The sequence below is a fragment of the Neovison vison genome, chromosome 3 (genome assembly GCF_020171115.1).
Source record: "Neovison vison isolate M4711 chromosome 3, ASM_NN_V1, whole genome shotgun sequence".
Lineage (NCBI taxonomy): Eukaryota > Metazoa > Chordata > Mammalia > Carnivora > Mustelidae > Neogale > Neogale vison.
The window spans coordinates 19011658-19035097 of NC_058093.1; the positions used below are offsets into that span (position 1 = coordinate 19011658).

Here is a 23440-nt window from a genome sequence, read left to right on the forward strand (position 1 = left end):
TGCAGCTTTTTTTTATTCCAAAAGTCAGCTTGCTCCTTTTTTCTGACTGAGAAGGCTGTATGGGGATGAAGACATTAATGAAGGTACTAGAGTTATCTAGAAATAATTACAGCAGACACATAAATAGCATTTACAAAATGCCAGCCACTATTTCATACACTTTTTATATATTAATTCCTTTAATCCTCATAAAATTTTTGAGGTAGTTAGCATTTTCTCTATTTTACAGTCAGAAAACTAAGGTCATGTAATTGCCTTAATTTGCTTATGGTCATATAATTGGTAAGAGGTAACCATTTAAACCTAAGAACCTGACACTGAAGTTACTACTCTTAAGTGCTATGCTGTATTGCCACTATTGTAAATGAGTGATTGTAAGTTGCTGCTTTTTTCTATTTTTTAAAGACTTAGAACCTTTTTCTTTCAACTCTTATGTCCACTCAGGAATAAGGACCTACATTATGCCAGGCTCTTGGCTAGTGACTAAGGATATAATATGCGATCTTATTCCATAGAGCTAAAAAAATTTACCAGTTTGGACTTCCTGGCTCACTAAAAATATTTTTTATTCTTAATCTGCTAGATTTTTAAAAATAGTTTAATAGTTTTTAATTGTGGTATAAAACTTAAAATTTATCATCGGTTTTAAATATACAGTTCAGTAGTGTTAAGTATATTCATACTGTTGTGCAAGAGATCTCCATAACTTTTTTTTACCTAGTGAAACTGAAACTCTATTAAAAACAAATTCCCTCATTTTCCTCTTCTGTGAGTCCTTGGCAATCACCAATCTCCTTTCTGTTCTTATGAGTTTGACTGCTTTGGATACTTCATATAAGTGAAATCATACAGTTGTCTTTTTGTGGCAGGCTTATTTTGCTTATTAGCATTTTGTTCTCAAGGTTCATCCATGTTGTAGCATTTGGTGGGATTCCCTTCTTTTTTAAGGCTGAATAATATTCCATTGTATACATACACCACATTTTTAAAGTGTGTCTATGTGTTGATGAATACTTGGATTACTTCCCCATCTTGGCTATTGTGGATAATGCTATTATGAACATAGGCATGCCCATATCTCTTGAATATCCTGTTCTGTGTTGTTTGGATATATATCTAAAAGTTAGATTGCTGGATTATAGGGTAATTCTATTTTTAAATTTTTAAGGAATTGCTATAGTGTTTTCTGTAGTGGCTGGGCCATTTTACAACCCACGGACAATGCACAGGGTTCACATTTCTTCACGTCCTGGTCAACACTTATTTTCTCTCTGGGTTTGGAGGGGGAATTGTTTTTTGTTTTATTTTGTGTAAATATAGTAGCCATCCTAAAGGGTGTGAAGTGATACCTCAGCGTAGCTTTGATTTGCATTTCTCTAATAATTAGATTGGTGTTGAGCATCTTTTTATATGCTTGTTAGCTATTTGTACATCTTTGGAGAGATGTCTATTCAGGTCCTTTCTCATTCTTTAATCAAGTTATTTTGTTAAGTTGTAAAAGTTCTTTGTATGTCCTAGATATTAAGTCCCTATTAGATAGATGATTTGCAAGTATTTTCTCCCATTTCGTGGGTTGCCTTTTCACCCTATTGATTGTGTGCCCTTTAATGCACAGAAGTTTTTAAGTTTGATGTCGCCCCATTTGTTTATTTTTGTTTATGGTGGCATAGCAAGAAATCACCGCCAACCCAATGTCTTGAAGCTTTTCCCCTGGGGCGCCTGGGTGGCTCAGTGGGTTAGAACCTCTCCCTTCAGCTCAGGTCATGATTCCAGGGTCCTGGGATCAAGCCCCACGTCAGGCTCTCTGCTCAGCAGGGAGCCTGCTTCCTCTTCTCTTTCTTCCTGCCTCTCTGCCTGCTTGTAATCTCTATTAAATAAATAAAATCTTTTAAAAAAAAAAAAAAAGCTTTTTCCCTGTTTTCTTCTGAAGTTTTATAGTTTTAGGTCTTATATTTAGTTCTTTAATCTATTTTCAGTTAGTTTTTGCATATGGTATAAGGTAAGGATCCAACTTCATTCTTGCTGTATGTGGGTATACAGTTTTCTCAACATCACTTGTGGAAGAGACCCATGTTAGGCTTTTTTTTAATACCCTGAAATGATGAGTTTATGAGATTTTTGTATTTGACTTAGGATGTTTTTCACACTGACATTTAGCCTTAATATTTTCTTAGTTATTGATAGAACTTCAAGTTTTATAGGTGTGATACAGAACATATCAACAAACAGTGATACACTTTTAAATTTTAAGTGATCATTCAGCCCTTTGTGTTGTTCGTGGGATTTTCACATTTGGATTTTTTTTTTAATTTATTTTTTTTCAGTGTTCCAAAATTCCTTGTTTATGCACCACACCCCGTGCTCCACGCAATACGTGCCCTCCGTAATACCCACCCCCTCCTCCCCTCCAAAGCCCTCAGTTTGTTTCTCAGAGTCCACAGTCTCTCATGGTTTGTGAGAGACCATGTTCATGTCATACTTACATGGGATGTTTAATTAAAATTTTATATGAGGCCATCTCCAAATCATTCTGTATCGTTTTTTCAAATGCTTAGTCTTTAGTATATTAAAATATGTGTTGCTTTGAACTAAATATTTAAAAGTACTCTAGCCCAAAATAAATGATATATAAACAAATGTTGCATAATTTCTCCTGTCCTTTTTTGCTCATAGGGAAGCAGCACGAGAGTGTCGTAGAAAGAAGAAAGAATATGTGAAATGTTTAGAAAACAGAGTGGCAGTGCTTGAAAACCAAAATAAGACACTCATTGAGGAGCTAAAAGCACTTAAGGACCTTTACTGCCACAAATCAGATTAATTTGGGATTTAAATTTCACCTGTTAACGGTGGAAAAGGACTGGCTTGGCCACAACCAGAAAGACGAAATAAACATTTTATTTTCTAAACATTTCTTTTTTTCTATTCGCAAAACTGCCTGAAAGCAACTACAGAATTTCATTCATTTGTGCTTTTGCATTAAACTGTGAATGTTCCAACACCTGCCTCCACTTCTCCCCTCAAGAAATTTTCAGCACCAGGAATCATGAAGAGACTTCTGCTTTTCATCCCCCTCCCTCTTCAAGAAGTAATAATTTGTTTACTTGTAAATTGATGGGGGAAATGAGGAAAAGAAAATCTTTTTTAAAATGATTTCAAGGTTTGTGCTGAGCTCCTTGATTGCCTTAGGGACAGAATTACCCCAGCCTCTTGAGCTGAAGTAATGTGTGGGCCTCATGCATAAAGTAAGTAAGGTGCAATGAAGAAGTGTTGATTGCCAAATTGACATGTTTTCACATTTTCATTGTGAATTATGTAGAATTGTTAAGAGATATACCCTCTAAAAAAGAATTTTAGTATGGTGTTGAAGAAATTAAGAATGAATTCGGAGTGCTTTCTTATGTACATTCTCTTCTTCAATACTGGAAACTTGTCCTTGATTCTTAAAAACGTTCCTTATTAACTACAGCTCTTCCATAGGGCAGTTGTTGCTTCTTAATTCAGTTCTGTATGTGTTCAGCATTTTTGAATACATTAAAAGAAGTAACCAACTGAATGAAAAAGCATGGTATTTGAATTTTAAATTGAAGTAAAAGTACAAAGCTTGTTTTAGTTAGTACCAAATTCTTATTAGCAAAAAGATGCTCATTAGTAAACCAGTCCCTTGAGTTATATAACCAGGTTTTTAAATAAATGTTTTTGTCATCGCCTTCAAAAAATATTTATGTCACTCATTTACTTAAAGATACTTCTAATTAAACTGTTCCCATTTGCACTTACAGTATACCACCAACAGGAAAGCCTTCAAGATGTTAAATAAAACAAAATGATATATTTGTTTATAAAATGTTATGTGTTGTAGAAAAATACTGATTTGAAACTTTTTACCTTTCCATATTAACATACTTTAACAGAGTATCTCTAGTGAGTTTTTTAATAAAAAGTTGTAAGGTATAGTTATAAAAAGTACAGGATTTTACAGGATGTACACAAGGAAAGTTATTTTCTTCAGAGATATTTGAATGACTGCTGTACTACAATATTTGGATTGTCACTCTTGCAAAACATTTTTTTGGTTTGTTTTCTCCTAAAAAGGACAGTTTTGCTTTAGCTTTCCAATATGCTATATAGCCTTTGTCGTTCTACAAAGGAGCTACCTGTTTGAACCCCTGACTATAACATTCTGTATTTATATGTATCATACATTGTTTCCAGTACTACTTTTAATTATTACTCACTCACTATGCTTGATAAATCTAAAAGTTACCCTTTAAGAGAAAAATAGGACTAAGGTAGATTTTAAAAATTGGAAACTGACATAATGTTAGATGTAATTTCTCATTTAAGAAGGTTATTCCTTTTAAAAGAAGAGTATAGAAAATTGATGTTTTATATTTAGTCGTGAGGGTTTTTTTTAAACATTAAGTTTATTAATATGTTAACAAAATATGCATTTGGGTGTTATCGGGTCCATTTTGAAAAATAAGGCTTTTAATTAATACTTGTATATGGTATATTTTTGTTTGTAACAAACCATTGTCTTTTTTCAAGGATGAACAGAGTTTATGAAGGAGCATCATTCTAAGAATTGAGTGATGTAGTCTTATATTTGGACAATTCACCAGATTCTCAAGAAGGCTTTCAAACGACTGTAAAGTTTGATGTTTATCCTGCTGAGCTAATGGGGAAAGTTGTAGCATAAAAATTATTTGTATATCAGCATAGATCTGTCATTTTCCAAAACTTCAACAGAAACTAAGCAAAATCACAAATCTGTTCACAAACTAGAATTCTTAAGGAGTCGAAATGTTTTGAATGTCATAAACTTTATAAATGAAAATTGCCTAGGATTTAGCAAGTTGTTATTCTCTAAACCGTTTTCCAAAAGTTGAGGCACTCTCTTTAATTAGGAATTTGGTGGTCCTCTTAGTCCCTGATAAATCAAGGCAGTCACATACGTATGAGCTGGTTGAATTTATAAGTTTTTATAAATACCAGGTCCTTTGTACCTTGAGGATGATTGCACTGGTTTGAAGTCAGTTACTTCATGGTGAGGTAAGAAATGTATTCTGTTGCTAAATCTGTTTTAGACCCTTAAAGAGACTTGAAGATATTTCAGTTTATACAGATAAGCATCTTTTATGCAACTTTTTTTTTAACAAGAATTGGAAAAAAGGTGTTTGTTTTTAAGCATGCAACATTGAAAATCTTTATTAAGAAAATGACATAATAAAAAAAAATCTTGTAGCCGAAAACATATATGGGCCACATTACCAGTAATGTTTTTTCATATTGGCCAAAAGGGAATGAAAACATCATAGGAATCTGTACATATGCTACTGATTTGCCTAGAAAATAGCAAGTTTGATATCGCTTACTTTGCAAATATAGGGCCATGTGGCACTTTTATCTATAGGACAGATTAACTCTAATAAAAATGAAGTGGGAGGGGTTTATTTTTGATATATTACTCTCATGAGTTTTCGAGCTTTGATAGTGTTTAACTGAAAAGTGGTTTAGAAAGGGCTAGATCCAATGTGTTCACATTATTAAAAAATTGATAACAGATATAATTTTAATTTCATTCTTTTCAAACTCAAGTACCATATTGGCAACCATCATATTGTCATAGGTGCTCTGTTCATTTAGATACTATTTGGGGGGAATGGCATTTGTATAATATATGTGTAAATATATATAAATACATACAGTATATAATCTGAAGCTCTGAGAGCTCTTAAGTCAGGAATGCTGAGTATTATAGTATATTGAGGTCAGATGAAATTTTACATTTTTGTGTGTTCTATTGCATCCCTTTTGGTAGTTTCTTGGACTGCATTACTTCAGCACTCATGATTGATTTTTGTCTTCTAATTTTCTTCCAAGTTTTTCCTTTTTTTTTTTTTTATTGTTAGTTTTCTTTGGCTGGATACTTCTACATATGTTACTAGTCACTTGAAAACTCCCCCGCCCCCCCCCAAGTATTTGATTTTTATGCTTTGTCTCTGGCAGCTATAACAGTGGTAACAACATTTTGAAGATAGCTTCTAAAAGGTACCACTGATTTTTCAAAACTCATCCTGGGGGAGGAATTTTGGCGTTTTCATTTGAGCAGGGATTTTGTCAGAAAATGTGTTTTTGATGGTAGGTCAGCGGCAGCGCTAGTGTCTGAAAGCACACACCAGTGGGGCAGGCTGTGTGATCAGAGGTCATCTGGCTGAAGTTTCTCTCGGTCTCTCAGGCCTCATCCCTACTGTCATTTTGACCATGTGGGGTGACATGTGGAATCATACAAAGGCTTAGGAAGAAACAACAAGTTTGTTTAAACCAGGATGCTTTTACTTGAAGTGACTTCAATCTAGATTTCTTCTTTACATTTTTAAAATGTACTTAATTTTGTCATCTGCTACAGTCAGCTACTAGCATAAATTGGTCTCTTTATTTTGAAGATCAAAAAGGCCGCTTCATTTTGCAGGATTAAATAAGGCTAATATGGTAAAGTTAATTAAAGTGGGTTTTAAGAACAGTAGTTACACACCTTTTCAGTTATTTCAGGAGGCTTTATTTTGTTGCCTTTGTGGCTCTGAAAACTTTTGGTATATTGTTTCCCATTGACCTAATACAAAACTTGTATATTTATTTGGATTATATTTACATTGTATTCTTTGTAAATGTTTGGTGTAACTTGCACTTTTAAAAATTACCCAGTTGGGTATTAGCAACTTGAGAAGTTCCCTCATCGATTAATTGTCAACTGACTTATGTCTTTCTCCTCTTTTCAAATCATGTGACTTTTTAAAATGGAAACTTTTCATTAAAATATTTTAGCACCTAAAGGCTAGTCTTTTAAATAGCTATAAAGGAAAAATAACAGGAAATTAGATTTGCCTGGCCCAGTTAGTTAAAAGATGATTTGGGATCCAATGTTACGCTTTTTCATCATGGATAAAGATAGAACGAAAAACAACTTGAGTGAATCGATGTTAATTTCCAACATTGATGTTGTCTATAGGATGCCAAGGTATCCATGAATTTGTCCTGAACAGTAAAATATTTTTCAAGGTAATTACTATCATGATGGAGACCACATGTAATCATTTGACAAAGGTTTTTTCACTTTAAATTGGCTTTCTTAACATCAAAGAAATGCTGCCTAAATTTGACTGATGTCAGGTGAGACAGGAGAAAGTGCTGTGTGCTTTAGCAAGCCTGTAGGTGAAGAGTTGGGGGATATGTTTGCTCACTCAATCGTACAAAGCACAACTAGAACTTTTGTTGGATGGTTTGCATACATCTTGAATACTTTTAATATTGATATGTTGACTTAAATTTAAGTTGACTGCACAGTCACTGTATGTACTGGGAACTGGTTTCCTTGACTTTCTCGAATCGATGGCTAGGAGAGGCACTAATCCCTGAGGGGTTGAACATATCTTGAAGCTGAGTCAGTATGGAAGAATTTCAAATAAATCAAACAGGGTGCTGAAGTTCCATCTGTCTCATATGCTTCTGATACGTTCTTACTGATTAGTGAATGTAGCTTAAGCCTTTGTATGTGTCCTCAGGGGGCAGACAAACTTTGAGAGGGACCAGATAATGTTTGAATGGAGGGATTATATTTCAGGTGTTTTAGCTTGAAATTTATTTTTTAAAAAAATAAAAATAGAAAAAAAAATAGAACAAAGCCTGTGAAGCAAGATGATATTATAAACAGGCAGAGTTGTTTAGCACAGAGGGAAGATACTGACCTGTCTGCATTCTGGTACTGTGGGTGCAGATCCTAGCTGGGCATAACATGATGCGTTTTTAATTATTCTCACCAGCAAGTAAAAGAAAATTGAACAATCTGTGGGAAATGTCTTTGAAAAGGGTCAAAGAGTAGGAAATTTAGATTTACCTACTTTACACAGGCATTATATGATACTTGCCTACACAAGTATGGCATTTCCAAGCTTCTGTCTGAGGAGCATCTCAGAAATGTGAGAGTAAATCTGAGGTAGTTTAAAAATTGGTAGGGAAGGAAGAAAATCCCTGCAGGTAATAATCTTACGTTAGTTGGCCAAGTGAAATGATCATTGTGTTTGGGAGGTTTTATTTTCTTATGTTTTTAAAATTGAATTGGTAAATGCTTTATAGACGTATTTTTATCCAGGTGCCACTCCAATTTGTGTATGTAATAAAATTATTTATATTAAAAGTGGGAAATAATTTGTCAACATTATTCTGTGAGTATGGATTTATTAGGGGTGGCAAAGAAGAGTGCTAGTTAGCAGTTTTCCATGGAGAGTGTCTCTAGCTGATGTGTCCACATGTCACTTGTCATCCCCACCCACAGAAGGAATGATTTCTAACCTAGATGTATCACTTGAAACTTTTTAGAAACAAAATAATCAGGGAAGTTTCTAGAGAGAAAGATGCTTTTTGGTTTTGTTTTAATTTTTCCTTGAGGACTGGGGTAAAGAATACCTCCCCCACAAAACTATCAGCACAAAACAGGGTATTGATTTTTTAACTCTGATGTTGCTATTGGAGTTGAATACTAAATAAATAACTATAATGAGGGAAATACATTTCTAATAAAATTCCCTACATTCTAGAAACATCCCTGTTTTAATTTTTTTACCTAAATCTTTTGTGCTCTGTGTAAAGAGAGAAAATGTACTGAGTTATAATGCATTTTATTAACACTATGTACATATTAGCTGCTTTGTGTTCAGAATGGTAGCAATTGCTTTGTATATTAAAGTGATCCTTGTGAATTTGTGAAATATTGTCATAAAGTGCTCTTTTCTTACTGTAATCTTTGTGGTATCAACTGTCATAATGCCCTTTTTACACACATTTATGTGCAGTCACATAAACATGCTTTTAAAAACTCTGTAAGTCTCTTTTTTGGGGATGGGATCTCTATATTTTCTTTTTTGTCAGTAGTGTTAAGTTATATTTTCTTGAACTTAGGTTTATTACTTTTGTTAAATGAGCAAATTTTATGTTAGAATATTTCACAGGCTTGTTGCACAGCAACAAAACTAATGTGGGCAACAAGAACATATCTTCAGTTATTTACTTTTACTGTATTCCTCATTTTTAGCACAAGATTTCTTTGTTCAGTAAGATTGAACAGGTGCCTATTTGAAGATTTGGAGGTATTACCACCCTATTGAGAAAACCGGTGGGAGACAAACGAGGAGCTGTCTCCAATGTCATAAAATACATGTTTGCATTGGAAGAACAATAAGAATAGAAAACTTCTCAGGTCCCTTTGTAATTCTAAAGTTCTGTGATCAGATAAAATGGAAGGAAATGGGAGAGGGTGTGGTTAATCTGCTCTTTGCTTAAAGCATAATAAAAGATTCTCCTATTAATTCAATTTCTGAAAATAAGCAGTTGCATTTATTCTAAAGAACTTTTTTTTTTAAAATTACCATGACATGTTTATGCCGCTTGTTATATAAATTTTATTCTTTTTCTACAGAGCATGACCATGTAAGTTATTCTGCAGGCATTTTTAAGAGTAAAAAGGTGATACTAATTAATAGGGACAAAAGGGGTAAACCAGGATTGTGCTGAGTAAATCAGGACATATGGTCATCCTACTTGTAACCTGTGTTGTTCAGGTGCTTGGGCCTCCAATAAAACCATACAGTACCTTAGAGTACCCATCTTCTCGTTGCCCATACCTTTGTTGTTTCTTTCTTATTTCACAAATACTTGAAGACACACTTCTGGGCAATAAGAAGTCCCTGCTCTCAAGAAGCTGAGACAGCCAAAGAAACCTTTCTAAAACATTTATACAATTTCAACTCTGTGCTACAAATTCCGATTTGTCATCTCTACTCAGATTGCAAAACTGAGGTCCAAAACAGAACTTCTAATTTCTCCTCTAAATCTGTTCATTCTTCAGCTGGTTTCTTCCATCTTATAAAAGATGCCACTGTTCCACTCAACTGCTTAAGGCAAAAGCCCAGAATTGCCTTAATCAGCATTAGCCTTCCTTTCTCCACATCTTTCTTAGGCACACTGACCAACTTTGGGGCTTAGAATTCTCATGAAGGCCTAACAAGTGAAGAGGAGAGAGAGGTATTTCTAGGCACTTGAATGCTACTTTTGTTTTTAATTGAGCTGCAATTCATGTAACAAAATTGACCATTTTTTTTTTAAGTTAACAGTTCAGTGGTATTTAGTGCCTTCGCAATGTGCTACCGCCCCTGTATATCCAGTTCCAGCACATCACTGCCAAAAGCCTGTCCCTATTAAAGAGTTACTCCATTTTCCTCTTCCTCCAGGCCCTGGCAGCCACCAATCTGCTGTTTCTATAGTTACCTGTTCTGAATATTTCATGTAAATAGAACCATATGTGACCTTTTGTGTCTGGCTTCTTTCACTTAGCATGTTTTGAATTTCCTCCACACTAGTTCTTACCATTACTTCATTCCTCTTTATGGCTGAGTAATAATCCATTAAGTGAGCCACAGTTTATCCAGTCATCTGTTGATGGACACTGGGTTTTTCCATTTTTTGGCTCTTGTGGATAGTGCTATTAACATTCATGTGCAAGTATTTGAGTCCCGTTTCCAGTTCTGTTGGAGAGCTACCTAGGAGTGGAATTGCTGGGCCATATGGCAACTCTGTTTACTTTCTGAGGAACTGCCAGATTTCTCCTGAGCTACCGCACCACTTCACACTCCTCCGAGAGATGTATGAGGGTCCCAATTTCTCCATGCCCTGGCCAACATTTGTTCTTTGTTTTTTTTGTTTTTTTTTTTTTTTAAAGATTTTTTATTTATTTATTTGAGAGAGAGAGAGACAGTGAGAGAGAGCATGAGCAAGGAAAGGTCAGAGAGCGAAGCAGACTTCCCATGGAGCTGGGAGCCCGATGCGGGACTCGATCCCGGGACTCCAGGATCACGCCCTGAGCCGAAGGCAGTCGTCCAACCAACTGAGCCACCCAGGCGTCCCATGTTCTTTGTTTTTGTTTTAATTGTGCCAGTCCTTATGGGTGTGAAGAGGTATCTCGTGATTTTGATTTGCAGCTCTTTAATGATGTAGAGAATCATTTCATGGGTCTGTTGGTTATTTGTAAATCTTACTTGGAGAAATGTCCCAGTCTTTTGCTCATTTTTAATGGTGTTTTTTGTTGTTGAGTTTTAGGAGTTCCTTACATATTTTTGGATACTAGACTCTTACCAGGTAATGTGATTTGTGGTTATTTCTCCCATTTTCTTAAGTTTCCTTTTCCTTTCTTGATAATGTTCTCATTTTTTTCACTTCACATTTGGAAAAAACTACAAAGGGGGAAGCAGTACAAAGCAGTTTCTTGTGTATCCTTTTAGTGACAATCTGTGCGTGCACATGCAAATGCAATGTCTATTCTCTCCTCTCCCTTTTACATAAATGGTACTTTTTCACTAAATGTGTCTTGTCAGTTCTATTTCAGTATATGTACATCTGCCTCAGTCTTGCTAACTAGTGTGCACTGCCCTACTGTATAGATACCTCAGTTTATTTAGTAAGGACCCTCTTGTGCACACTTAAGTTGTGACTTTTGACTGTTACAGATACACACAAGTTAGTAAAAATACAAGCTAGTTTATCTTTAGGATAGATACCAAGAAGTGGAAATTGTCATTTATTAAATACGGTTTTATTCATATTTGGAGGTTGCTTCCTAAGCATTAAGAATCTGCTAAATTAATAAAAAATATGTTGGTTAGTATTTTTTAATGTCAAACTTTATATATAGTGTATGTAATTTTCTCTCTTTTTTTGGAGTTAAGAATAGAACCAGCCTTAACACAAGGCTCTGTAGTAAGTAGGCCTTCTTTTCACGCCTCTTTCACAGGGTTTTCCCTTCTAATCTTCCTCAGAAGCAGTTGTTCTTAGCTAGGAAAGAGTTTCTCGTTGTCCCGGCTTTTCTAGTGTTAAATTTTAACACTTTGCTGGTTGTGGAAAGAAACTTCTGAGCTAGCAAATCCTGTTTTTAAAGTGACAAAGAACTGAGAAGAAATCTGCCCTGATTTCATGCAGTGCTTGTCTGTCCAGAGAAACAAAGCCTCTTGTTTCCCAGAACAAGGTTCTCCATGCTCACAACCGTGTCGTGCCTCATTCATGTTAGAGACCTTGAAAATGCCACTACGTCTGCTGCGGTACTGGTTCTGGGGTAGCAGCAGAACTGACCACATCTCTGATGTTAAAGTAAATCACATGACTATTTCACCAACTACGATGTCAGGCCCTATGTCTAGGGCCTCTTACCAATATGTGTACATTTAAAAAGTGATTTTTTTAGTTAAAATTTTGTTCTCTTGATTTAAAAATTGATAAATCCTCCTATCAACCACCACAAACTAAAAGCATAGAGAGTAAATGGATTTGATATTAGAGGTGAATCTTTTTCTATAAGTTGATAGTAACTTTTTGAGAGTAGGCTTTATTTTTTTATCTCTCTGATTATCCCTACACCTTGGGCAAGGGAAAGTAAAGCACAGAAATTAAGCAGTAACGTAACTCATCTGTAAAGGAATCTGTTGGGGTTTTTTTGAATCTGTATTTTTCATGAGTAAACATTTATTTACCCCTTTGAAAACACCTGCCCTTTATGAAGAAGGCACCATGTTAACACTTGAAAGAGGTATTGTCTTCTCTAGGAGCATAAGTTGTATTTGGTAAGATAAAACATTCCAGACACTGTTGTTATTCTGCCCTGAGTTTTCAATTTAATGTTCAGTTAATTTAGATAAAGTATTTTGATTAGAATTCTGATCCTTCTGCATGAAGGAATAGACATTCCACTAGAAACTAACCAAAGATGGTACCAGGGCTTCGGATACATCTATCATGAACTAAAGCAAGATACCATCAAGAAGTAATCCACTTAGAAGATGACAGCATACTTGATCGTAGTGGTAGTTCTAAGAACCTAATGTCATATATACATATATTTTAACATAGCATCTTGGCACCAGTATTTGGCTTTAGTTCTGGGAAAAGTCACTGATAGCCACTGGATAACTGTCTAAGAGTTCTAAGAAACTGAGCAATGTGAGAATCAAGGCTTAGTGTATAGTAAGTTTGGACTGGGTTTCTATCCTTGAGGGTAAAACAAGCACACTTAGAATGCACACTTTGGGGATCAATTAAATCCCTGAACATAAGAGAAAAATGTCACAACTTTACTGACATTTATGGTGGACACTGGCGTGCTATCCAGGGATAGCCTCTCTCCCCGACCCCTCACCCCCATGAAGCAGTCTGGGAATGTTGGCTGATGGCCCTGAGCTGAGACCCTCTCCAGTTACTTTCTTTCCCCTAAAGTCAGGCCCCTCAGGTCACGACTGATCTCCTCCGCTGGGATATACAGTCCCACCCCCTTGCCTCACAGGCCCAAGCGCAGGGCGTTCTAGCTCTCAGTTCCCCGAGGACTTTCATAACCGCGTCCCAGCCCAGCTTCCCCTCCTTCCCAGTCTTGATACTTTTTACCTCCTCAGAGATGTCGATCTGGAAGCAGTCCCATTTAAACTTTGCACCCTAACCTCCACCTCTATTTCCCCAGGGAACTTAGCCTGCGACAACATTTGAAACCCAAAGCCAAAAAAAAAAAAAACTTGATTTTTCACTGAAACCACCCAACTATTCCAGATGAATTTTTCTTGCCTTTTATTTTCTTCTATTAAAACAACAACAAAAAACTACCTTCAACCTTTTCCGATTCTTATTATGAACATGTAAAACCCCCAATTTATGCTTGCTTCACTTCACAGCGCATCCAGGCATCTTGAAGCTCCCCATCCCCACCCCATCCCACCTGTCTCCATCTATACCAACAATTATTTTAATATCTGTCCTCCAAAGCCAAGGATATTAAAGGAGCTGAACTCAATTAAAATACTTCTAAGAGGCGGGCGCCTGGGTAGCTCAGTGGGTTAAAGCCTCTGCCTTCGGCTCAGGTCATGATCCCAGGGTCCTGGGATCTAGCTTCACATCAGCTCTCTGCTCAGCAGGGAGCCTGCTTCTCTTCCTCTCTGCCTACTTCTGATCTCTGTCAAATATATAAATAAATAACTAATCTTTAAAAACAAAACAAAACAAAAAAAACTTCTAAAAGGGACCCCTGGGTGAGTCAGCCATTAAGCGTCTGCCTTCGGCTCAGGTCATGATCCCAGCATCCTGGGATCGAGCCCCGCATGCGGTTCCCTACTCCGTGGGGAGCCTGCTTCTCCCTTTCCCACTCCCCTTGCTTGTGTTCCCTCTCTCGCTGGGTCGCTGTCAAATAAAATCTTTAAAAAAAAAAAAAACTAGCAACATACCTGAATGGTACTGGTCTTTCATTACAGCGTTGATGATACTGCACAGCTGCTCCTTCACTTGTTTTCAAAGACCTTCCATGTTCTTGGCACACTACTGGTATTTTACGGATTTGCTAAGTTATGGATATTTCTCTTTCATGTGCACATATAAGAACTGTGTTGAACCAGTATATCACAGAATACTCAGAACTTTTAATTCGTAATTAATCTTTATTAAAGTAAAACCTCTAAAATATATGCAGAAAATAACATACTGGGTATTTTCACATCCAAGATAGTCATTGAAAGGTTAAGAGGAAAGAAGTCTTGTTTCTAATGTTTTACAAAGGAAATCTATCTCTAGTACCAAATACCATACTGAGATTATAATGTTCTAATCTAAATTTGCTGAAGCTGTTAAGCTTGTACCTTGTTAAAAAAAAAAAAAAAAAAAAGTGTGTGTGACTTCACTCATAAGGTCTGTCAAAGGTAATCATAAAACAACGAAGCAATCATTTACCCCAAAGACCAGTCCTCTCTAAATGGAATGTATCTTTTTCATTCAACACTATGGCTCTGAGACACTGGCTACTGGGAGGCAGCCAGGGAAGAGGCACGGAACAGTCCTGGTTCTCCAGAGGCCCCCGCCCCGGTGTTTCAGGGAATCCAGTATGGAAGGAGCTTCTCCTCAGGGAGCTAACCTCCCATGAAGGGGTGAGATTTAAAACCGATTTCATTGTCACCCTGTGCATTACAAAGAGGAGGGGAAAGCCTAAGCAAGAAACACAAGAACAACATTTGAAAAAGGGGAGTGCTAAGGGAAAACCTACAGCTTTTGAGGACGACAGCCTGTGCACAGCACATGGAGGACCAAGATTTTAGTTTTCAAAAAGTGGCTAAAGTTTTATTTGTATTTAATCCTTTGTTTATACACCTAAATCAGAAATTAAGCCAGGGACGCCTGGGTGGCTCAGTTGGTTGGACGACTGCCTTCGGCTCAGGTCATGATCTCAGAGTCCCGGGATCGAGTCCCGCATCAGGCTCCCAGCTCCACGGAGAATCTGCTTCTCTATCTGCCCTTCTCCTCGCTCATGCTCTCTCTCACTGTCTCTCTCTCAAATAAATAAATAAAATATTTAAAAAAAAAAAAAAGAAAGAAATTAAGCCAAAAAGCATGAAATGAGAACGTCTAAGAACTCATATCCTACTCTCAAATAACCAAAACTACTTAGCCCTAAATGGGGCAGACAAAAAGTTCTCAAGAGCATTAACAGCTCAGGGGATATACATCAAGCCTCTTGCTTTATATTCACAAAATTAGAAAACTGGGCTAAACATACATCTCAAATGTGTGTCAAATAATTTGCATGTGTTAACCTCCCAAAACAAGCTTGCTGCTTTAAAGACACGCTTATAACCAACCCTTCCTTATATCATCAGGGAAATTGTGAATCAAGAGGGAACAGCATGGGACACAAATATCTCATATATTCCTTTAATGGTAGTTGAATTTTTCAGAGTCAAATAGGACTGAAATGTCACAGCAATGGGACAAAATGCTGCTTTGTTTTAACCATGTGCTTTTTGGCCCTTGAGAACCTTTGGTTGGACTTTTCGTTCAGTAATCCATTCCATTAAATACGGTTCAATTCCCAAAGACCTTCACTGGCACTCAATAACAACATTCTTATAAATTAAAGCCAACTATAAGTCCTCCCTCTGGTTTCTCTTCTGTGCTTTGTATATATGTACATCTTTTTCAGAATCATAGTGAACCTTACTCACAGTAAATTGCCTCTCCAGCATCGCTAAGAAGTTGTTGTCCCGTTCATAGCGAATTCGGCAAGCTAAAAGAATCACGGAGCGCTTGCTACTGAGATGTTCCAAAGTCTGAAGAAGATCTGCGAATGTTTCTTCTAAATATATGATATCAGCTCCAAGTATCAGCTCAAATTCTCCAGGTGAATAACTCCCCAAATTTTGTCCCCAGGTCAGCTCCTTAACAACAGCATTGGGTTGGATATGGGGAGGTAAGTTGGCTTGAACATTTGACTTAAGAAATTCTAATGCTACTTTTCGGTCCGTGATAGTCACATGAGCACCTAGAATGTGGGACAGAAAGACAGTCATGTGCACATCAATACAACTAATAGCTTGGCCGGTTGGGGGGCTGGGGGATCAAGTTAAACAGCAGAGTGAGTGTCTCCAGTATTCCACCGCATAGCCAGAAGATCATGGCCTTCAGGGATGGCTGCAGAAGAGCACAACAACGACCAGTAGCTCCTTCCACACACTCTACTGGCAAAGGTGAGTCTTTGATTTGTCTCTCTGACACACCTTCTGCGGCAGAGCTGGCCCACCCTGCGCAGGTGTCTACCACTACTTTCATTCATTCATTAGGTCATGATCTTCAAGTCAACAGACCTGAGGGTAAAATGGAATCCACAGAAGAAAAATTTAGGAGCAAATGATTATGAAGATGACAAGATACCAAAAACAGGGAAAGGCTACTTTCTGGAGTCTAAGCTTTAAAAGAAATCTAGGGAGAGATTAACTGGCTATTATGAAATCCCAGTCCACATCTCCTGCTGTTAGGAAGCAGCATTATGTATTTTATGTATTTAGTATATATAAATCATATATTATATCATTATAGATTTATATCCTTTTAATTATGTATTTATCAATTAAATTATATATCAATTTAAATTATATACTTATATCATTTCTGAAAAATGGTATACTTAGAGGAGTATATACAAATACTAGATTGTATCAAAGCACTATAGGTTAAAATGTGAGATCATGTTTCCTAAATGCTAAGTTTCTACGTGTGGTGTATACAGTTAATAAGGCAGTATTCTGTTCATGTTTCTTGTGAGTTATTTACCATGAACCAGTACGGCTGGGAGAAGACTGAGCTGGCAGTTCACTCTCACGGTGAAACAAACACGTAAAGTCAGCCCTGAAACAGATCATCTGCGCTGCAGTAACAATACAGCGTGCATAATCCTGTTCGGTTTGGGCCTAGTGAATTCTGAACACTAACACTAGGCTTCTTCTTTCACAAGATGACCTCTCCTCTGCACCCTTCTGTAGTTGGAATCGTCATGGGTAATTCCCCACGGGGCTCCAGACCAGCTACAGCAAACACCATTTCAGTGGCAGCTCGGACTGGTGTTTCTTATCTTGGCCTGTGATGTTAGGATGGCATGTAATTCAGTCTGACATTTACAGTCCCAAGTGTGACACGGAAGACAGTGCTCAAGCTGCTGGATTTCACAAGCGCTGCCGCCATTTGGACCATTCAGTGCGACACAGCGTGCTGCCTGATGAGCAGAATCCAGAGATACTGCTCCTCTCTCCTGATGATAAGAAAGTCACAGACAGCCTTTTCCTGGTTTAACTCAAAACTTCTCTCTGGCTTTCTTAACAGTCAGACTGTTCCCCAGACTTGGTGGACATCAAATCACCTCAAAAGCTTTTAAAATCTAGATTCCCTGACCCCACCCCAATTTACAGAACCCTATCTTTAAAATGGGATACTTTTTTCTAAGAATAGTTTCTAGGCAGTACAAAGAGATTTTCAAAGCAAGAACCAGGGTTTAAGAGTCAGAACTAGATTCCAATTCTAACTCCATAATCCATGAGCTTCGTGACCTTGGGCAAGTTACCTAACCTCTACCAAGCCTTCATTTCACCACTGAAGAGAGCTCCAACTGGACCCACCCACCACACAGGGGCACGCTGAGAAGCACAGACTAAAGACCTGGGACCTGGGAACTACCTAGGCATTAACAGGTGTTTTTATTCTTTTAACAGGAAAATCTCATCACTCATTATTAAAGTTCTGCAGAAAACTCACCAGGGCTTTTTTGGGTGTTCCCTGAATTCAGTAATAAATGACTCTGGATACGAAAAACAAAAATACTTTAAAAAGGGGAATGATCGGGGCGCCTGGGTGGCTCAGTGGGTTAAAGCCTCTGCCTTCCGATCAAGTCATGATCTCAGGATCCTGGGATCGAGCCCCGCATCGGGCTCTCTGCTCAGCAGGGAGCCTGCTTTCTCCTCTCTCTCTCTGTCTGCCTCTCTGCCTGCTTGAGATCTCTGTCAAATAAATAAATAAAATCTTTTAAAGATAAACAAACAAATAAATAAATAAAAAGGGGAATGATCGACCTCTTACATTTCAAAATCACTACCTATTCTGTTCTCACTGCCACCTTTCTAAAGAGACTTTTTCTTTAGTCTCAGGTTTCAGCCTCAAAACTAACACCTAATACTTTGCAGCCACAACCAATAATGGGTATGCAAATCACATAGCACAGAGAGGTACGCACGATGTAATGTTAAATGAGACATGTGTGTGTGCGCACACACACACACACACACACACTTTGTAACAGTGAACTACAGCTATGATTAAAAATACAGGTGGATGGGGCACCTGGGTGGCTCAGTGGGTTAAGCTGCTGCCTTCAGCTCAGGTCATGATCTCAGGGTCCTGGGATCGAGCCCCGCATCGGGCTCTCTGCTCAGCAGGGAGCCTGCTTCTTCCTCTCTCTCTGCCTGCCTCTCTGCCTGCTTGTGATCTCTCTCTGTCAAATAAATAAATAAAATCTTTAAAAAAAAAAAAAAATACAGGTGGAGGTGGAGGCACCTGGATGGCTCAGTGGGTTAAGCATAGGCTTAGGCTCATGATCCTGGGGTTCTGGGATGGAGCCCTGCAGTGGGCTCCCTGCTCAGTGGGGGGTCTGCTTCTCCCTCTCCTCCCTACTCATGCTCTCTCTCTCAAATAAATAAAATCTTAAAAAAAAAAAAAAAAATACAGGGGGAGGAAAAGGACTGGAAGGAAATATACCAAAATGGCAACACTATGTATGTTGCAGAGTCATGAATAATTAGGACATTTGATGAGTTCGTCATCCCCTTTCTGTATTCTGCTTCTAGGTCTACTTTGAAATAGAGTGACATCACTTTTGTAAAAGAAACATGACTTTTCATGATCTTCTAGTTTGTTCAACTCTGATTCCAGAGCTACTGAAGTATCTACTGTGAGGCAAGTGGTGTATGGGGCCAAGGACCCACAGAGTAAGGTGCAGTCCCGAGTCTCAGGAACCTCAGCCAGCCAAGACAGACAGACACAAGGACAAACCGCCTGTTACAAAATGTGACACAGTGGGGACATAGGTGGTGAGCCGACCAAGCGCTATGGGGAGAAAAAATCAATGAATTCTGCTGTGGGGCAGGAAAGGATTCCAAGAGGTGACAGTGAAACCCGGCCAGGAAGCACACGTCCCCCATCAGGAGCACAGGGTCTGCGGCTCCCCTCCAGCCACTCCAGGAGCTGTCCCTCTTATGAGGCAACAACTAACCATCCCTCGCTCTGCCCTAGTCTTTGAAAAAGCTCATCCGGTTTTCCCCATCCCACAGATCCAGACTTCTAGATCACAAACAGAAATACTCAGAGGAGCAATCAACATTTATTTGAGCATTTGCTTTGTGCCAGTTAATGAGCTAACCGCTTCCTGTGCCTGATCTCCCTGGATCCTCAGGCATGAACTGATTATTATCCCCAGTTTACAGGGAAACTGAAGCTGAGAGATTAGGCAATTTGCCGAAGGTCACAGAGCTGGTAAGAGTTAAAGGAGGTGTCAAAATCAAGTATAACTCTAAACCTATGCACTTGGCAACTAACCCGCTTCTAGGCCAGCTGCTGCAGAAACAGAAGAAACCTCATCTCCCTTCCAGATAACTCCTCTCACAGAGCAAAGTTAGCATCAAGGAAAGATAATAAAGGACCGCAGTGTCTGAGGAGCCTGGTTTGACTCTTGGGTCTCCACTGACCAGGACTTCACAAAGGGTTTCATCTCCCAGAACCCCAGTTTCACTGGAAAATAAGAAGTTCAAAATAAGACCTAACACCCATGGGGAAGTTACAAAGCTAGCAAAAGGCAGTGCACGAGCTAGGGCTTCATCAGTGCCTGCAAGGGCTGTGGTGTGCGGCGTTGGAAACCTAGCTCCCCACCACACTGCCCCGCTCTCCGTCACATCTGGAAAGGCAAGAGAAGACTGAAAAAAGAAAGAAGTTACCAGAAAAAGAACACAATAAAGGACGGGCTTTTGTGGGTCCTTGAGTACCTATACGTAATGGGATGGAATTCTAGCTCCTGACCGCCAAAGTGTGGTCTAACTCCAACAGTGTTGGCATCATCACCCCTGGGAGCTTGTCAGAATGGAGGCTCTCGGGCCTGACCGCAGACCTACAGAAGCTGAAACTGCATTTTCACAAGAGCCCTGGGTGACAATACTGAAATGAATGTTATTCCTCGTTGGATAGTTTGAACTGCATGAGTCAGAAGCTGTAGAAAGGAGTCAACAAAGGATTTTTTAAAATTATAAAATAAAAACAAAGCTTAAGGGCACCAGGGTGGCTCAGTCGGCCGAGCGTCCATCTTTGGTTTAGGTTCTGATCTCAGGGTCCTGGGATCGAGTCCTGAGTGGGCTCCCTGCTCAGCGCAGAGTCTATTTCTCCCCCTCGCTCCTGACCCCTATCTCTCCACACTGTTCAGTGCTCTTTCTCTTTCTCAAATAAATAAATAAAATCTTTAAGTAAAAAAAAAAAAAGCTTAAAAATGCTCTAGGCCTAAGTTAATGTATGTACACCAAACAAAAAATGGCAAACCCTGGTATCAATACAGGACTGCATACTGTGAATACAAATTTTAAATGTCAGTACAAACTATAGCAGGGCCGACCCTTCTTAAAAGAGAAAAATCAGCAAAGGAAACTATAAGAATGAGACTACCTGCTCAACCTGCGTCACAGGATTAAATCCAACAGAGCACGGGAAGGACCCTAAACTGGAAAAAAAAGCTGTGCGCGTGAATATGAGAATTCTCTTTGAACTGAAAGTTGCCTTCAGATCATATTACTGGCATAAAACTGAAGGGGGGCAGGAACCGAATTCAGACAACCTAATAGTCTCCCCAATTGCAATTCTAATTGCCCAAATAAATGTGCTTGCTTAAAAAAACAAAATTTTTTTAAAAACTGAAGAAGGCAAAGCAGTCTTTTATGAGAAGTATAAATAACAGGATGAGAGCAAGAACAAGAGAGAAGAAACCAGGCTTACTGGAGTTAAGGGCACCAGCAGTTGACTCATAAGCACAGGGCACAGCAAAGTCCAGCAAGGGGAAAACGAGTATGAGTCTGTCTCACGGAAACCGCAATCACACCACACAATGAGTTCCACTCACAGAAAAGTGGGCCAACGTATGGCACTCACCCAGCAGGGCCGCCAGGATGCCCACCAGCCCGGTGCCGGCGCCCAGCTCCACAGCAGAGCAGCCCCGCAGCTCCACAGCTCCCATCTCCAGATAGGTGCAAAGAACGACAGCCTGAGTCAAAGCACAGCGGGATGAGTCGAGTCAACAAGTGGTTTAGGAGCCCATTTCAGGCAGACTTCCCACTAGCAGGAAGACATCCCACACCCCTCTCCCCCCTGCAAGGTTCCAGCCCCAGTTTAGCAACAACAGGCAGAAACTCAGCTGCTGCTGCAATCGGGCACAGACACTGAGGCCTCAGGCCCCACAAGATCCCCCCCTGAGGACAGTAGGGGTCAAGGACACTGCCCACACAACACAGGGTGCTGCTGCGTGTGGCAAGTTTAATTACTGTCTGGTATATGAATTATATCTTACTATAAAGCTGTTTTTAAAAACAAGTAAATAGCATGCAGTCTTATCATCCGGTGCAGTGGTCTTCAGAGGCCCAGGGGTGTACTTACCGCGTCCCACACCACGGCCGCGACTCCCAGCTGTCTCCAGTCCTGCCGGATCTGGATGGTGTGGTTGGCAAAGGAGAAGGTGGCTAGAGGCTTGTGGAATTTCTGCAAGCCCACTCCCGCTGTCTCCTCATAGGGCACCAGGGCCATTTCGCCTGCACTCCGCTCTCTGCTCCCTCAAAGCTGTTGCGCAAAAGAAGCTTGCGTGACGCTCTGGCCAGAAAAAAAATGCACTCTCTTAAGTAGCCCCAAATGCTTTTCAAGGCCATTTTTTTACAGGTTCAAAAGAAGGCAACAAAGGGGGCGGGAGGGCGGGGGGCTTTGTCTAATTCCTTTCTGCAGGGCTCTTCCTCTTCTGGGAAGGGAGATTCCGCTCTGAAGCACGCCAGACGAGGTCTTTGGGCAAAAGCACGCACTCCCGTACGTACACCAAACAAAAATGCCCTGGGCACTCCGCGGTCACCACCGGGTGAACCGGGGCCGCGGTCAGAGCGAGCGCAGCCGGGCTGCTGGCCCCGGGCCTCGGTGAAAGTCGCGCTTCCTACCCTGTCCGGGCCCGTCTGGACCGCGGCTGCCGCTCGCGGCGGTCGCCACGACCCGGTCTCCCCTCCACCCCCTCGAAATTCAGCGCGTTCAACAGCGACAGCCCCGGGCCCGAAGCTGCACTTGGACTGAGTGTTAACGGCTTGGTCATCCCGCTTTCTGTCGCGGTCGCGGTTCCAGCTCGCCCGGACTGGAAGTGAAAGACACTCGCGAGCCCCGAGTCGCGGGCGGGGAGAGCCGGAGCCCGGGTCCAGAGGGATGGGGGGGCTCGGGCGTCCGCGGCTCAGAGGCCTGCCCTGAGTCCTCCCCAGCACCCGCCCAGTCCTCTCCAAAGGGTCCACGTACGTACTCGCTTCCCGCGGGCCCCAGAGCTCCGGGAGCCCGCGGGGTGGGCGTGGGGGGCTGGGGAGGGACCCCCCCACCAGCCGCGCCGGACGCGCCCCGCCCCGGGAGTGTCGCCCACTTCCCCAGCCCAGGCCACCCCGAGGCGGGGCCGGCGACGCGGCGGGGCCCGAGGTGGGCCTCGCTTCTACTTACGGCCGGGGAGTCGCCCCGCGTGGCGCCCCTCGCTTTCCCCGCCCCGAGCGCGGCCGCCGCCGCCGCAGCCGCCCGCCTTAAAGGGCCGGGAGCCGGGAGCCGGCGGGGCGCGGGCTGCGCGGGCTGCGCGGGCTGCGCGGGCAGGCGGCGGGGGTGGGCGGCGCGCGCGCCGGGAGACACGCGCTTCCGGTCCCTCCTACCCGGGACAGGTGCCCCGCGGCGCGCAGGGTCGCAGGTGCGCTGGGCGCGCGCTGGAGGAGAAAGCTGAGGGAGAGGGGATCCGGCCTCCCTC

The 23440-nt window shown here is 40.5% G+C and overlaps 2 protein-coding genes across 10 annotated transcripts in view; one reads left to right on the plus strand and one right to left on the minus strand.

Moving 5' to 3' along the window:
• Positions 1-8875, plus strand: part of CREB1 (cAMP responsive element binding protein 1) — a 62197-nt gene extending 53322 nt beyond the window's left edge. For 2 of the 3 annotated variants that reach the window (XM_044241442.1, XM_044241443.1), the window contains one exon: positions 2674-8875. In XM_044241442.1, the coding sequence (XP_044097377.1) occupies positions 2674-2818 (145 nt within the window). In that variant the 3' untranslated portion in view covers positions 2819-8875. The remainder of the gene's footprint in view (positions 1-2673) is intronic. The other variant, XR_006383779.1, reaches the window with a different exon arrangement.
• Positions 8876-9245: 370 nt separating this feature from the next.
• METTL21A (methyltransferase 21A, HSPA lysine) lies at positions 9246-23417 on the minus strand. 7 transcript variants are annotated; one of them, XM_044241450.1, is made up of 5 exons: positions 23149-23212; positions 22072-22281; positions 21571-21682; positions 16068-16384; positions 9246-9754 (listed from the first exon to the last, which is right to left on the minus strand). In XM_044241450.1, the coding sequence occupies exons 2-5, from the start codon at positions 22216-22218 to the stop codon at positions 9611-9613; spliced, it is 720 nt and encodes a 239-aa protein (XP_044097385.1). In that variant the 5' UTR covers positions 22219-22281; positions 23149-23212; the 3' UTR covers positions 9246-9610. The 7 variants fall into 7 exon arrangements, with proteins under 7 accessions (XP_044097385.1, XP_044097383.1, XP_044097380.1 ...); XM_044241448.1 differs by lacking the exons at positions 9246-9754; positions 23149-23212 and adding an exon at positions 15356-15386; XM_044241445.1 differs by lacking the exon at positions 9246-9754 and having other exon boundaries at positions 15764-16384; positions 22072-22251; positions 23149-23213.
• Positions 23418-23440: the final 23 nt, after the last annotated feature.

Excerpts from the sequence above, each read along its gene's own strand:
- METTL21A (XM_044241450.1), bottom strand. The coding sequence starts at position 22,218 with ATGGCCCTGGTGCCCTATGAGGAGACAGCGGGAGTGGGCTTGCAGAAA. Across the intron at positions 21,683-22,071 it reads CGGCCGTGGTGTGGGACGCG|GCTGTCGTTCTTTGCACCTA; the intron begins GTAAGTACACCC and ends GCTTTGACTCAG. Across the intron at positions 9,755-16,067 it reads TGCTGGAGAGGCAATTTACT|CTTCTTGAGAGCAGGGACTT; the intron begins GTGAGTAAGGTT and ends TGGCTGTCTCAG.